Genomic DNA, 14221 nt, shown 5'->3' with positions numbered 1-14221 from the left:
TTACACATAACGCGCAGCTTTCCCACGAAACGTGCCATAGGCGCGATACATTCCCGCACAATGCGCAGTATTCCCGCACATGCGCCTTGCGCGCTTTCTCGCGCTTAAGCGCCCTGCATCACCCATCATCCAGGAACGTCCGTCTATGTCCATCCACCTCATTGGTACGTCATATCCCTTGCCTTGTGGTTTGTAACAAGCATTGCAGTGCTATTACATGTCATTACGTATTTTTAGCGCTTACTGATCCTATCCCTTCCGCTTCCGATGCGATTTCCATAGTATAAAGTTTGCTGACTTACTACTTCATCATTATTACTCCCCTTTGCTGTACTTCCCTCGCTATTGGGTTTTACCTTAGAGTAGTAGTCACCACTTGGGCGCACTTTGTGTTTCCAATGGTTATCGTTATCTGCCTATAGTAGACCTTTATCCGCGCTCGTTATAACACTCGCTCTGCGTTTGCACTCGCTTTGCACATCCGCTTCCTTATCCGTTTCCTTATCCGGTATTTTCCGCACAACGCGCGCCTTAGCGCTCATGTTCCCACGCTCGCGCTTACCTTAGTGCACTCTCTCGCGCTTCGCGCTCACTTTGCTTTTCTTTTTCGCGCATCCATCGCACTACAAGGGTCTTTCTTTCATCTGGTTCTGTGTTCAGTAGCAGTCCCCTTTAGGGTCGAACGTTCTTGCATTCTGCGAGTATAGCAGCTAGGCAGAGCCAAGACTCACTTATACTGGTTGAGCATTTTTAGATATTTCATATCAGCCCAGCCAGGTTAAGATCGCCTCACTGGCTTAGGGAATCAATCCTTAAGCATGGATGGAGATGGAAGGATAAATCCGGAGGACCAGAAAGTCGGCCTATATCAGGAAACCAGTGAGAAGAAGGTTTTTATAGATATAAATGGCAAATTCAGCTCACATGTACACTGAATTATATCTAAAGATAAACCATTAAATAATCATAGCATAGTGGCATTGAGAGACAAGAAGGTGCAAGAAAAAGTAATGTTGATGAAGACATACATATCTCGCAACTGCGACACTTAATAGATAAACTGTTGCAGTAGGTCCTGCAGCTCTCCGTAATGTCAATATCAAATGGTCATCAGTCATAGTTGTGATATGTCTAAAGTAATATATTGCCAAACTACGCAAGCATGATCTAGGGTGGATATAGCTACAAAAGGCTATCAAATCACTATAACAGTGGCCACCAACAGTCATTGCTACCTGTAGGGGTGGATTTGGCAGCTAAAGCAGAGGAGTAAGATTGGAAACATGTTCGGTCTGCAATTGATGTTGGGTAAGCTTGGACTGCATTCATAGAAAGACAAAGGACTGACATACCAGGGCTTTTGACAGCAGGGCTGATATGCAACTTGATACAGTCCTTGTCTTTGCAATCCTTGCCCTACTTGCACGCCTCGGTACTAAGCACAACTCTGCTCTCAGCAGTAGCGACAGGAGACAGGTGAGAATACCAGCACTGCGAGTTAGTGCACTTGATTCTGAATTTACAAAGTGTGGGTGACTGCGGGTGTTCGGGGAGGGAACACGCTAGTTTTACAGGGGCATTGGATGACACAGCGCTCTCGGGAAATAGAGAAATGGGTTCCGCGATACTACTTCGAGAACATGCAATGGTGCTATAAGTGTTCTGTCAAGTTTATTGGTGAGTGTGTGGAAGTATATATACAAGCAAATGCACTTGACGTAGTCAAATTCAACACTATCACATGGGGCATTGCGGGAAATGAGTGAGAGATGAAAATTTGTATATGCAGCAAGTTGCTTTGCAGAGGCAACACGGATGGAAGAAAAATAATGATGCAGAGCGACATGTCTAAGCTGAGAACAAACCAGGGAGAATGAGTGGATATGGATGAAGCTTCCAGATGGGCAAGAGTCGAACAAGAAAGAAGCGATGTGGTCAATGACCTCGATTGGAAGTTGAGGTGTCTTTGTGTGAGATATTTTCTTTTGATCTACAACAAGGACTCGGATGTTCATGGGCTGGCTCTTGCATTGTTCTGGAGCTGGCGAGGTAAAAGTATGGGTATATGCACTTGGTGAGCTAGGAATCAGTAAGTCAGGACGGTGTGCTCGTACCTAAGGGTATGGAAACACATCACGACACCCGCAAGGAAAAAGGAAATTTAGGAAGTGCAAGTCCATGAAGAATGAGGGCCATTTGGTAGGCGGGCATTTAGATACTGAAGCAATGATGGGGATGTACCTGAGTGTCTAGTCAGTAATTAGTCAGTAATAGAGAGTTGTGCACAAGTACCTTCACATACAGTGGCTCAAAAAACTGTCCGCATGTTTTGACATTTTTCACTATCTATGATATTGTGTGAGAATGAACAAATTCCTCAAGGACATACTTATACCACATTGTAGTATGGCTTCAGGGCTTTTATTTGAGCCCTACACCGTGGGAATCGGCGGAGATATGGTGGAGATATAAGGCTTATAAAATGATGACTCATGTGGACAGTTTTTTGAGTGTATATTAAAACTATATAAATCATTATTTATGACACCATAAAAATCATGCCACTATTATATAAATTATAAAGTGGTGTCATTATGTTATTTTATGACTATATCTAACTATATAAACCAGAATATCTCATGTATCATAGTCATAATCACCATGAAAGCCATCTCCTCTGCTCAAAGAGATAATATCCTCTCTCTGTCTTATGCTGGCCTCTCTGCTCGCCAAATTTCCTCTAGAACTGGAATATGCAAGTCCACTGTGGCCAAGTTCATCAAAGAAAGCCACCCAGACAAGGAAAACTCTTGTGGAGGACGTCCATCCAAGCTTACCTCTACTGACAAAAGGGCTATTATCCAACATATCACTACAGGAAAGGCTGATAATGCTGTCCAAGCCACCCATTATATCAATTCCACCATCACTACCCCTGTCTCTTCACAAACTGTGAGGAATGTTCTCAAGGCAGCTCATCTCAAGGCAGTAACAAAGAAGAAAAAGCCTCTTCTCTCCATCAAACATAGGCAGAGAAGACTAGCCTTTGCCTTAGCTCATCAACACTGGACTGTAGAGGACTGGAAGCATGTTATATGGTCAGATGAGACCAAAATCAATAGGATTGGGTCAGATGGGAAGGTGTATGTATGGAAAAAGAAGGGAGATGGCCTAACAGACAGAGAGGTTAATGGGACTGTCAAGTTTGGAGGAGGTTCTTTAATGGTATGGGGCTGTATGGGATGGAATGGTGTGGGAATGCTTGCTGAGGTTGAGGGGAAGATGAATGCTGAGCAGTATGTGGACATTTTAAATGACCACTTGCTGCCTAGCTTGGCAGAATCAGGGATTGATGAAGAAGATATCATTTTCCAACAGGATAATGATCCCAAGCACACATCCAGAAGAGCTAGGGAATGGTTTGAAGAACATAACATCAATGTTCTTGACTGGCCAGCACAGTCTCCTGATGTCAATGTCATTGAACATCTCTGGGGAACACTCAGGAAAAAGCTTCAAGCCTATGAAAACCCCCCTAAAGGAGTATGGGAGCTTTGGGAGAGAGTAGCAGTGGAATGGGGGAAGATCACAGCTGAGGATTGCCAGAAATTAATTGAGAGTATGCCTAGAAGGATAGAGGCAGTAATTAAAGCCAAGGGAGGTCATACAAAATACTAGAATACCTGGTTATTACTGTAAAATACTTGAGTCAAAAAACTGTCCGCATGAGTCACCATTTTGTGAGCCTTGTATCTCCACCATATCTCCACCGATTCCCACGGTGTAGGGCTCAAATGAAAGCCCTGAAGCCATACTACAATGTGGTATAAGCATGTTTTTGAGGCATTTGTTTGTTCTCACACAATATTATAGATAGTGAAAAATGCCAAAACATACGGACGGTTTTTTGAGCCACTGTACTTATTGGTGTAGTTAGTGTCTCACAGTATAAGTAAGGCCAACAGAGATGTGACCACAGTGAATAGTAAATCCTGGAACTGCTTTGAAGAAATGTGGGCAAAGGGTCATCCGGAAAATGCCGCACGACATTGTAAATTGATCACTGCCTAAATCGGGATGCTACACTTAGCACTCAAGAACAAAGGTATGAAGAACATTTATTCACTCTCGATGATGGCTCATATCTACCAGTATGAACAACGACATCACTAATGTCAGAAGAGGGGGGCATGGAAACAGAAACGGAGACCAGAATCATCAGGTGTGTTGAGCACCTAATTTTTATCATTGGCCGCTCACCGAAATTCTCCAGATTCATCAACACCCATTGCAACACATACCATGGCCACAGGAGGTGTTTTCACAATGTCTGATGGGCAACTGGTGAGTAATACACGCAATCACAAATATGATACTGACATCATTCAAGCAATTAATGTACTATACCTGGGCTGCCACACGAATGCGTGTGTGCCAACAAGTCTACCAACCCGACTTACTGGTCCTTCCCCACCCACCGCCTCCAGTCTGGTCAGACGAAGCATGGGCAATGATGATATTGTGGATCGCAAGGGAGTGTCGCATGTTTGAGATGGAGGTCAGAGAACTCAAGTATCTCCTGGGGCTCAGAGGTGCACATTAGCGCTTATAGGTAAGTCATTTTGAAACAAAAAAAAACCTAATGAATGTCAGAGCTTCAGACCACATACAGATGAAGAGGGTCGCAAGATCTAGGGGGCTGAGAGTAGGATTGAGAATGGGATTGAGCAGCTGCACGGACTGGATAGATACAAGATGTACTTTTACCAAGTATTCCATACAAATGGAAGATATTTCAGCAGACAAGTATGGTGTTGATAGCTTGGAGTGGGCTTTGCCTGAAGGAGATCAACCAAAACACGCTCTTCAAGACAGACACTGTCTTGGCATAATAAGGGCTCGACATATAATCAAGATGACCAATGGGCGCAGAGGAAGTGCATAATGTATCCGCAGAATCAAGTGTCAGAGTAGTCGAAGTTAAGGTATCTAGTTGCAATGTTGAAGGCCCACCAGGCCCTCCCAAAGGTCATTGCTGTCAGGCACAATCAAGGTCTTCCACTGATACACCAATATATTCTGGCTCGGGTGGGCCATCGACATTGACTCTTTCTGGTTCGAGGACACCCCTAAAATTAGTAGGTGCAAACAACGCAAACATAAATGTGGATTGAACTGAAGCCAGCTCGCTGACGGGATGGAAGTAAGCCATGCATTCTTGGATAGCTTCAATGCAATCTTCAATGTGAGTCATACATATAGTAAGCAAGGAAGTTCACTCACAATAAAAATGAAATTTCAAAGATGTCTAGCAGCCCATGGGCATGTTCTGATATTGCTTTGAGGAAATAGCTGAGAACTTGGTGGTTTTGGTCAATTATCAGTTCCAAAACCTTCGCGATCACTGCAATATACTTATCAGCTGAAAATGGCCTTTCCCATGATGATAGTGTAGATTGCTGTAATTTAGTTCTCATAATCAAACATGTGATCTGCATACATTTCTTCTAGCACTTCCATGACTGACTCTGTGCTTTCATTTCGTCCTTGCTCAAACAGTGTCAGCTCCTCCACACTAACATAGTCTTTGTCCTCTTTGTCCTCTTCATTGACTGGATGTTGATTGACTTCCGTGATGATTTCCACATGCTCATCTTTGGTCAGGGCGGATGTCCGACTAACAGAGTGTGGTAGCAGGCCAAAGACTCCTGCCCTATGGGAATACACGTGGCCTACACCAAGGCCATGATGGAACCGCATGAGGGTATCACAATCAACAAAACTGTTAGAGTTATGGCATCAGTAAGAATGACCAAAATACATTGTAGCTTACCTGTTGACATACTATTCATGCCAATCATGTTTATCTCCAGCAAGAGGGGAAATACTGTTACTCTGATCATGTCGACGTCGAGAGAAGGCTGGAATAATGTGGCACGCTCGAAGAACATCCCTGGGTCCACAAAACTGAATGTGTTCAGATTTTCCAGAGGTAGAAAACGAACCCGACCCAAAGAATGAGTGTCCCAAGAATGGCTTTGTATGATTTCATACTAACAAACAAAAAGAAACTCAATTTGGTGAGCTTCATACACGTTCCCCGTACAAACCATGTTGACATGATGAATGCTGAGAACTTTGGCATAATAGTAATTGCCATTGAGAGCATCATTATAACCACACTGCAGCAGCATGATATTGCAGTGAGCAGTCCTCAGGATAATGACATCCTGAGCCCTTCGAACATCGTATGTGGTGTAATTGAATTTTGTGATATTGTGGTGGTATATTCTGTTCCATTTGAAGAGAATTGAACTGCATGCTGCATCGGAATGGGCAGGTTTCTCAGAAGAAGATTCAGAAGACCATGGGTTAAGGTGATCAAGAATATGATCCTTCAACCGGCGCAGAAAGTTCTAAGTCATACATCAGAATGATGATTATTCCTCACAAAGTCAACTACCTTCATAGCAGGGTCTCTCGTATGACTGCGGAGGTAATGGCCAATTTCATCATACACCTTCTCGCTTTGGCCGATGTGATGGTGGAGCTGAGGATTGCTCCCAGTTTCGTTAGAAGCTGCATGAGAAGTCCATTTACGCTGACATTGCTTTATGCGGTGCAATCTTGCTTGTCGATGCTCAATCTGTGTCAGCTAGTAAATGAAGGCCCTTTGATCGGTTCAACAGTACCTGCCTTTCAGCATACGATGCTCCAACTCCCCCTGACAGCAGTTGAGTTGGAAAGCGAGCAGTCAGAAGATCAATACTTACCAGCTCCATGCTGTAGGAATCCGTAGTACCAAAGTGACTGATGCAGGCTACATAATCCCCCAACACATGAAGCTTATAGGTCCAAAGGTTGAATGACTTCTTCTTCCTGGGCTGCTTTGACAAAGGTGTGTCCTGCGATTGCCCCAGGATTGCCTTCTGCTTCCCTTTAAGGCTGGCACCTGCCCTAGGCCCCGGAGCCACGGCCGTACTGCCATTCGCTCTACATTTCCCCATGTGTTTAGAGGCTTCTTTTGCTTGCCAACGAGACCTCATGTCGACTTCACGATTAAGTTCATGGGTGCTGTATGCAGCGCACACCTTTGCCTTAAACTGACGAAGATGTTCACCCAGTTCTGTTGTTTGCCAGTTGAGGATGTCTAGGGTCAGGTCAGAGTGCATGCGAAGCTTCGCAAGTCCATGCTAGTGTGCCATAATAACAGGAGATTGATAATGATCTTGTTGTGAGGGTCAGGGAGAAGGCCTTTGAAGACTGGGATAGAGCACTCTCCTGCATGAACTGGCGCGTACAGGTGCACTTGGAAGGAAGTGAAGTCAGCAATAAATCTTCCAGGTCCATGAGGAGCTGATAGGACAATTGTGTGTTTGATTCTGAGTTTATAATGCTGTTTGACGTTAAAGACAGCCAGTACGATTATGAAAACCACCATCACATTGGCATATTCCCACAGGCCGGAACTTCTGGCCTGGCAGACATGGTGATGGTAAGGCAAACTGGCCAGGCCAGATGTGGGTCAAGGCAGCGGTCCCATATATAAGGTTGGTAGGAAACATGTCCCTGCTGCACTGGACTACTCAATGGAAGCTCTGTCCTCTTCACAGTGGCCGCTTTTCGCCATTTTCCCTTGGATGACATGAGTCTGATGCCAGGCTGTAGTATATTGAGAAGGTGTAAGTTCAAGGGAGCTAGATATCAGTCATGCTAACCATGTTGGCATGAGGTTGATGTGTCGCTGCATGGAATTAATGAGCGGGGCCAGATTCATCCTGGCCACTTAGCCAATTTTTCTCTGGGCCATTGCTGCCACTTTCCCTCAAATATTATGTAGTGCAGTGCTAAGGATAAAAGCTATGTTCTGTATCGGCGAAACCTGGGCTACCCATTCTTCCTCCCCAACTTTCATGACTACCCAGGATACCACCTTCAGCATTCCGAGCAAACACAGTTCATCAGCTCTCCAAATGGGGCCTCGAAAAAAAGTGTGAGTTGTTACTACGTCAACCACAGGTTTTGTAGGCTCATCTCACCTTCCAGCTCCTCATCCAATCCACTTGTCTCCCACGGACACCATTTTGGTCGAATGGTATTTGCGCTTTGCAACTACCCCTCCTTACTCACCAACAGTATCCTGAGACTGGAGCAAATGGAAGACACTCCATTAGAGGACTTCTCTACTGAGTCAAGGACATTCATCTCTCCATTCCCTTATTTGCTGATATGTTTGGCAGAGAGCGATGGGAGCATCGTGTCTTTGAGCAGCTCTTAGAGTCCTATCCCGGCCTTCTGGAGCGACTGAAGGATGGGTCTGAGGAGGAAATCATTCACATTGGAGAGCTGGTAGAACTTCAGTTACATGGCCAGAGTTCTTACTTATGATTTACAGATTGATAGGGGAGCGGCTGGTGCTAGAGGTGATGTCACAAAAACATTGAAGTCTGTGGTACTCGACTGGATTTCTCCAAATGGAGAAGCAACACAGCCTCCTTTACATCAGAATTCCAAGATCGACCGTGGTTTTAACCATCAACTCACTGGATCTCTCCTCTGCCCTGCTGGGTTGAACTGGGACAACCCCCAGTATGTTTCGGTTTAAGCTAACATTGAAAATCTGATATTATTTTTGTTCTTTGTCAATAGAATGAAGGAGAACCTCCAGAGTGGTGAAATACTAGTTTGTGGGGATCAGTGGCCCATTTTCTTGTATGCCCACTACCTTTATGACCCTGAAGACCCATGGTGTGGCCTCCTTAGGAGCCACTTACTAGTGTGTGTGAGTATGCTCTCGTGTTTGTATACAGTCCATTCACTATATAGTATTTTATCAGGCCTACAAGCACATTTTCACCTCTCCAAGTTCAGTTGAGAGGGAGCCAAAAGCTATGCAGTCCGGAAACGCTCGCCTCCACAGGATGAAATCCGTCACCATCGCTTCCATTGCGTACATCGCAACTCAGGTTTGTAATGTATCCTTTTGTAACACAGTTTTTGACATATGGCCGAAGGTGTGATCCACTCTAAGCTCGTCATTGGTGTTCTCACGAACAGACCCTGACGAATCTAAAGAAGTTGATGAGCTGCTGACCTGGTGGAATCAGTATCTCTATCACCCTTTGCTATGCAGTTGCAATGACCAATATGTTACTCAGCCAGATTTTTCCTACTTCCTTTGCTGCCAAGAGGGCTATCAGTGTCAACAGCGCCTTATTCAAGATCAGACAAAAGTGTGTAGCCCTCAAACAAGCTACAGATCTGGGTGCTGTCTCTTCCTAGTTTACATGTTCATACTTAGTATAAATCCACCTAACAATAATCTGCGTTGGCCACATGTAACACGGCTGGAAAATAGTATCCGCTACCATAGCGGCAGTATTCAAGCATACCCTGCAGGATAAGATCTGGAGGTACCAAGATTGCATGCTATAGCTATGCTTTGGCTGCATACCGATGGTTACCAATACCAGCATCCTGGTGCCTTTGATACAAAGCACCCTTTAGTTCAATGGTTCTATCCGGCGACGCCATTCTGGGAGAGTTTACCGAAAGCACATTGGCTCCCTCACGACATTATGAAGACCTCAGTAATCAGCTACTGCACTGTCAAGCCTCCACATTGTGGGACAAAAGTCACCTCCAGCCAAAGCAGTCTGGCCTTGGAAGGCTCCAGCATTTAGAGAGAGTATGCAGAGCATAAAATGACAATATAACTTTGCAAATGGCCATCACATCTCTTTGACGTTTTATCGGATGTCAATGCACTGTCACTAATCACCTGAATTGTGTAGTTAGCAGGCTGGCATCACAACCACAGACCTAACATCAGTGCCAAGAGAGATTTTGCTGGGGGTGCAATTACAAACTAGGTCTCCATAAGGCAAACAGCTCGAGGGAGCTTGGTAATACACTGTAGATGCAACCACCCTTGGGCTGTTGGCAGTGGTCACCCAATGTAGTCTGGCCATGTAAAACTTTGTCTAATGCTGAGATTGGTTGAGAGGTTTCAGAGAAAATAGAAACAATCAAAGGTTACATAGCATCACCGGCGAAGGGCAGAATTATAGTGTCATTACCACTGGTCCTCAACTAGATGACAGTGGTCGATCTCACAACTTAGCCCTGCTTTGCGACAGCAAATGAGTGTCACAACAACCATCATCTTGGTAATAGGCTGGCAGGTGATTACAAACTAGACTCACAGTTATACATTTGGCGGGGTCCATCCAACTAAGTCCAGGTATTCAAAGCTTTGTCATGTGGGATACAATTCTGATAGGTATTATGCAAATTTGAGATCAGATAAAGCTTGCTAAGAAATTATCGTTCTCGGTGAAGATGAGGAATCGTGAGTGGGTCTATACTGAAAAATATAAGATAAGTCGCCTGCAGTAGTCCTCGAACGCGAGTAGAAGTCGGCCCAAGAGGATCTTTACTGAGTCTTTTCCTCGAGTAAATGCGAGGGGATGCGCTGAACGAGTCAGCAAGGGAATCTGCGCAAAGCAGCGGGTGCGAGACGCCTTGTAAACGCGAAACGCGCGTTAACGCGACGAAAGGCGAAAGCGCGACGTAGGCGGAACCGCGAGGCTGGAACAAGCGCGCTATAGGGGGCAGTGAAGAGGCGGAAGTAGCGCGAAGGTCTCTCAAGATTTTCTCAAGAGAGCTTGTTGCAAAAGAATAGAGAGTCGCGCAGTGGTTGTGTTGCAAATGAATAGAAATTGATTCACAGTATACACTGATGCAGGATGATGGGATGTAGTGAGTAAGTAAGTAAGTCCGTGAAAAATCTATCAGAGTCCCCATGTCTAAGGTAAATGTTCCCAGGGCGCTGAGCCGAAGCGGAAGCGAAGCGAAAAAGAGTTGTTGTGTTGTAGAATAAGGAAATATGTGTAAACAGACGAGGTATATAGCTAAAGTCAGTTGAAAAGATAAAGGGAGACGCACCAGCGGATCATAGAGGGACAGGACAGGACGTGCGGAGGACAGGCGACTTGGAAAAGCGAACGCGAAGGTAAAGCGCGAAAGCGCGCGCAAAGGCGCCGTAGTAACGCGAAAGGCGCTATAGAGGCGCGCTATAGGTGCCAGATGCGCGGATTAGGCGGAAGTGTCGCGCGTTTAGCGCGTTTAAGTCGCCTTGTCGTATATAGCGTGCGTTAGTGGAGACGAAGTGGAAATACGGCCTTTGTGAGGCTACTCGCAATGGAGTCTCTACATCGGGTCAGTTACCTGATGTAGAGAAGGATTCCCTAGGCCTAAGGAAAGGTCAAACTAAGATGGACTGAAGTCTGGGACAAGAATGAGTGAAGTCTAATATGTGAGAGAGCAAGTCTATATTGATATTCAAACTAAGGAACTCTACAGGAGTTGTCCAGAGGTTTATATACTGGATGGGATCCAAGAGGATCAGTAAGCTAAAGACAAATGCTATGTATGAGCATGTGGACACATATTGATAAGTATGAACGGAACATAAGTAAATGAACTCGGAGATGAACAGAGTACAAGGATCAATAAGCAAGAGAGAAACACAGACAACCGAAGTCCAGAGTCAAGGGGATTACCATAAGGGGATAGACACTGATTTAAGGTTTGAGCTTCGGATATGAGTATAGGTCAGATCTGGAGGTCTAGAGATATCGGATGAAGTGTCTGGATGTCAGATGAGTGGATCTGGAGATCCAGGTAAAGACGGAACTAGGATAAGGATCATGGATATAGACTGGTAGTCTAGGGAAGGTAAAGTCCGAGATGGAATGAGCTCGGATCCGATAGGATCAAGGGTGGATGAAGCAGGCTTAGCTGCGGAGGTCCAGAGGTATGGATATATGGATGTACAAAGGTGTATGGATCCAAACCGATAGTAAACTGGAGGACTGAAGGCATGGATGAGGGTATGGAGGTCCGGATGTGCATCCGGAAGGCGTGGGAACATCATCAGACGAAGGTCCAGAATATGGGATATGACACTGGCCTGTAGAAAATTAGTACATATTGGGAAGTGTACATGCACCTTATACTTGCATGGCCCCATTCTGTGAGGTGGTAGTGTACATTATGGTAGGGGATGAGTAGTTCAGGTTGCAGAGGGAAACCTGCATCTGCAAGGAAATATTTCCCTGTAGGAATGCAAAGGTCATGACCCTCCATGGCCTTGTAGATACGCACATCCATGGCAGACCCCTCCCAGCCAGTGAGTGCATATGTGAACTTGAGCTCAAAATCACAAGCAAAGAGGCAGTTTTGGGAAATGAATCCCTTCCAATTGCGGTAGGGACCTTGTTCAAATGCATGAGGTGATGCATGGATATGGCTCCTGTCAATGGCACCAATGGTATCCTTGTAGAATGGCCAAAATTTGGGATTATGGCAAATTTTATTGGGAATGGATGTGTCTGGTAATTGAACATGGTTCATATAGAAGGGGGGAGGATGAGAAGATGATGAGCATTTTGTGAAAGTAACTATACATAATATACTATGAGACTATGATACTAATATTAGTATACACTTACCAAGAAATTGTATAATTCGACCATTGAAACCTTTCACTGACATGCCTGATAGATAATCCTGTGATGGCAGTGTATAGAAAAATTGCAAGTTGTTCTTCTAATGAAACAAACTTGGAATTGGTGTGTCCGAGGATACAAATATCAGAGATGAGTTCCGCAAAGATGTGTGCATATATGCTGAGTTCACACCAGATTCGTTCTGGGTGACCAGACAATAATTCCATGACCCATGCTTCGCCCAAGAGAGCAGATGTGTGATATGGCTCCAGATCCTTTGAGTAGACAGAATCTAGGACATTGGCTGTGGTGCTGATTAGTATACTGATTAAAAGAATCACATATTGGATCAGGCGGTGTCTTCTTACTTGAGGGTCTTATATGTTGAACAGAATACAATGACTATCACAATTGTACTCTTTAAGACTAAGGTGCCAGCTCCTCAAGTTCACGGTCAACAGATTTTCTACTTCTCGGTTGATAATGTGGTGTTCGTGGGTGGCCAAAGGGTAATAAATTACTTCTTTGCTAGATCACTTCTTGATAGTAAAGGAGTAGTATATATTTTGTCAGGTTAACTTAAACCTAGTAGGTAATATGGACCTCTCTGAACTGAACGTGACACAAATACTAAAATGATAGATTAAACAATAGATTATTGTATAGGCAATCCCTGTAAGATAGTATATAATCAATCTAGACTAGCGAATACAATGGTTTTCAAAGGCAACTCGTAGGCCTTCACTTTCTTCTGGATCTCACAGTGTTGAGACAGAAAGTGGGAAAACTCCTGACTTTAAATTCCTATGTTCCCACACAGATTGGAAAAAGAATGAAAGGGGAAAAACTTAACATATTATGTGAGAATGGAGTCCTTATATACATTTTAGAAACCATCCTTACTAAGCAATGAGTCATTACTGGATTGGTAAGATTATGCTTACAAACCAAGCCTTTTGGTGTGCTGAATCAGCTGCTTACTAAAGTACATCAGTAAAATATTACAAAGCACTGTAAAATATTACAAAGCATGACGAATCATGACAAAACATGATGAGTCATGGAAAGTCCTTACAAATCAGAATATTACCAATCACATGACATGCTTACAAACATATCTGAGTGGCTCACTGATGTAATCAAGTGGCTGAATAAACATGAACAAATGGAAACATGGAAAGAGACAGAAACTAATGGAAACTACAGATACAACTAAATAAATAGAAACAAAGCTTATATAAGTGAGAAGTATATCCTTTGTACACTCCTCTACTCATCTCCTTTTACACTGCTATTTGTATATGTCATGGTATGAACACCACACCATGCATGACAGTGGTGACGAGCTTCTGGGTGTTTGGGCACAAAATTTGGGACTTCTGATTGACAATCCATTGCAGTAGGGACCCATAGAGGATCAATCCAAGGATGAAGTATCATATCCTGCCTACTAGATAACAGTGCATGCGCCCTAGTCTAGGGTTAGTCCAAATGTGACCATACCATTCAAGTTCCGACCTTCGACAAATTCCAAGCTGAGAACATCTCACATGAGTTCAGCCAAATGTTGGTCAACATCTCATTGTTGAACTGGCTCTTACTATCCCTTCCACTGCAATCAGCACCCCACAGAAGTCGGCACTTTCACAAAATTCATAGCATAGATATCATTCTCTCTCTAATACAACTCATTGTGAGGTTGAACAACC

The 14221-nt window shown here is 44.2% G+C and overlaps 3 protein-coding genes across 3 annotated transcripts; 1 reads left to right on the top strand and 2 right to left on the bottom strand.

The window, feature by feature from the left end:
• DFJ58DRAFT_846839 (uncharacterized protein) lies at positions 1–763 on the bottom strand (the record flags this gene model as incomplete). Its single annotated transcript, XM_041393366.1, has 4 exons — positions 1–210; positions 303–375; positions 563–670; positions 732–763. The coding sequence occupies 4 exons, from the start codon at positions 761–763 to the stop codon at positions 1–3; spliced, it is 423 nt and encodes a 140-aa protein (XP_041237175.1).
• A 4703-nt stretch (positions 764–5466) lies between these two features.
• Positions 5467–7172, bottom strand: DFJ58DRAFT_734819 (uncharacterized protein; the record flags this gene model as incomplete). The annotated part of the gene is made up of 7 exons (XM_041386545.1): positions 5467–5677; positions 5737–5782; positions 5834–6053; positions 6111–6416; positions 6464–6626; positions 6693–6724; positions 6774–7172. 7 exons carry the CDS (start codon positions 7170–7172, stop codon positions 5467–5469), a joined length of 1377 nt encoding a protein of 458 aa, XP_041237174.1.
• Positions 7173–7913: 741 nt separating this feature from the next.
• Positions 7914–9282, top strand: DFJ58DRAFT_669456 (uncharacterized protein; the record flags this gene model as incomplete). The annotated part of the gene is given in 8 exon segments (XM_041382788.1): positions 7914–7993; positions 8047–8190; positions 8241–8349; positions 8396–8589; positions 8650–8782; positions 8838–9016; positions 9032–9106; positions 9159–9282. The coding sequence occupies 8 exon segments, from the start codon at positions 7914–7916 to the stop codon at positions 9280–9282; spliced, it is 1038 nt and encodes a 345-aa protein (XP_041237173.1).
• Positions 9283–14221: the final 4939 nt, after the last annotated feature.

This window comes from Suillus subalutaceus, assembly GCF_016647625.1.
Source record: "Suillus subalutaceus strain FC151 chromosome Unknown DFJ58scaffold_189, whole genome shotgun sequence".
Taxonomy (NCBI): Eukaryota; Fungi; Basidiomycota; class Agaricomycetes; order Boletales; family Suillaceae; genus Suillus; species Suillus subalutaceus.
The sequence above is the reverse complement of the archived record's forward strand: the minus strand, read 5'-3'. Positions and strand labels throughout refer to the sequence as shown.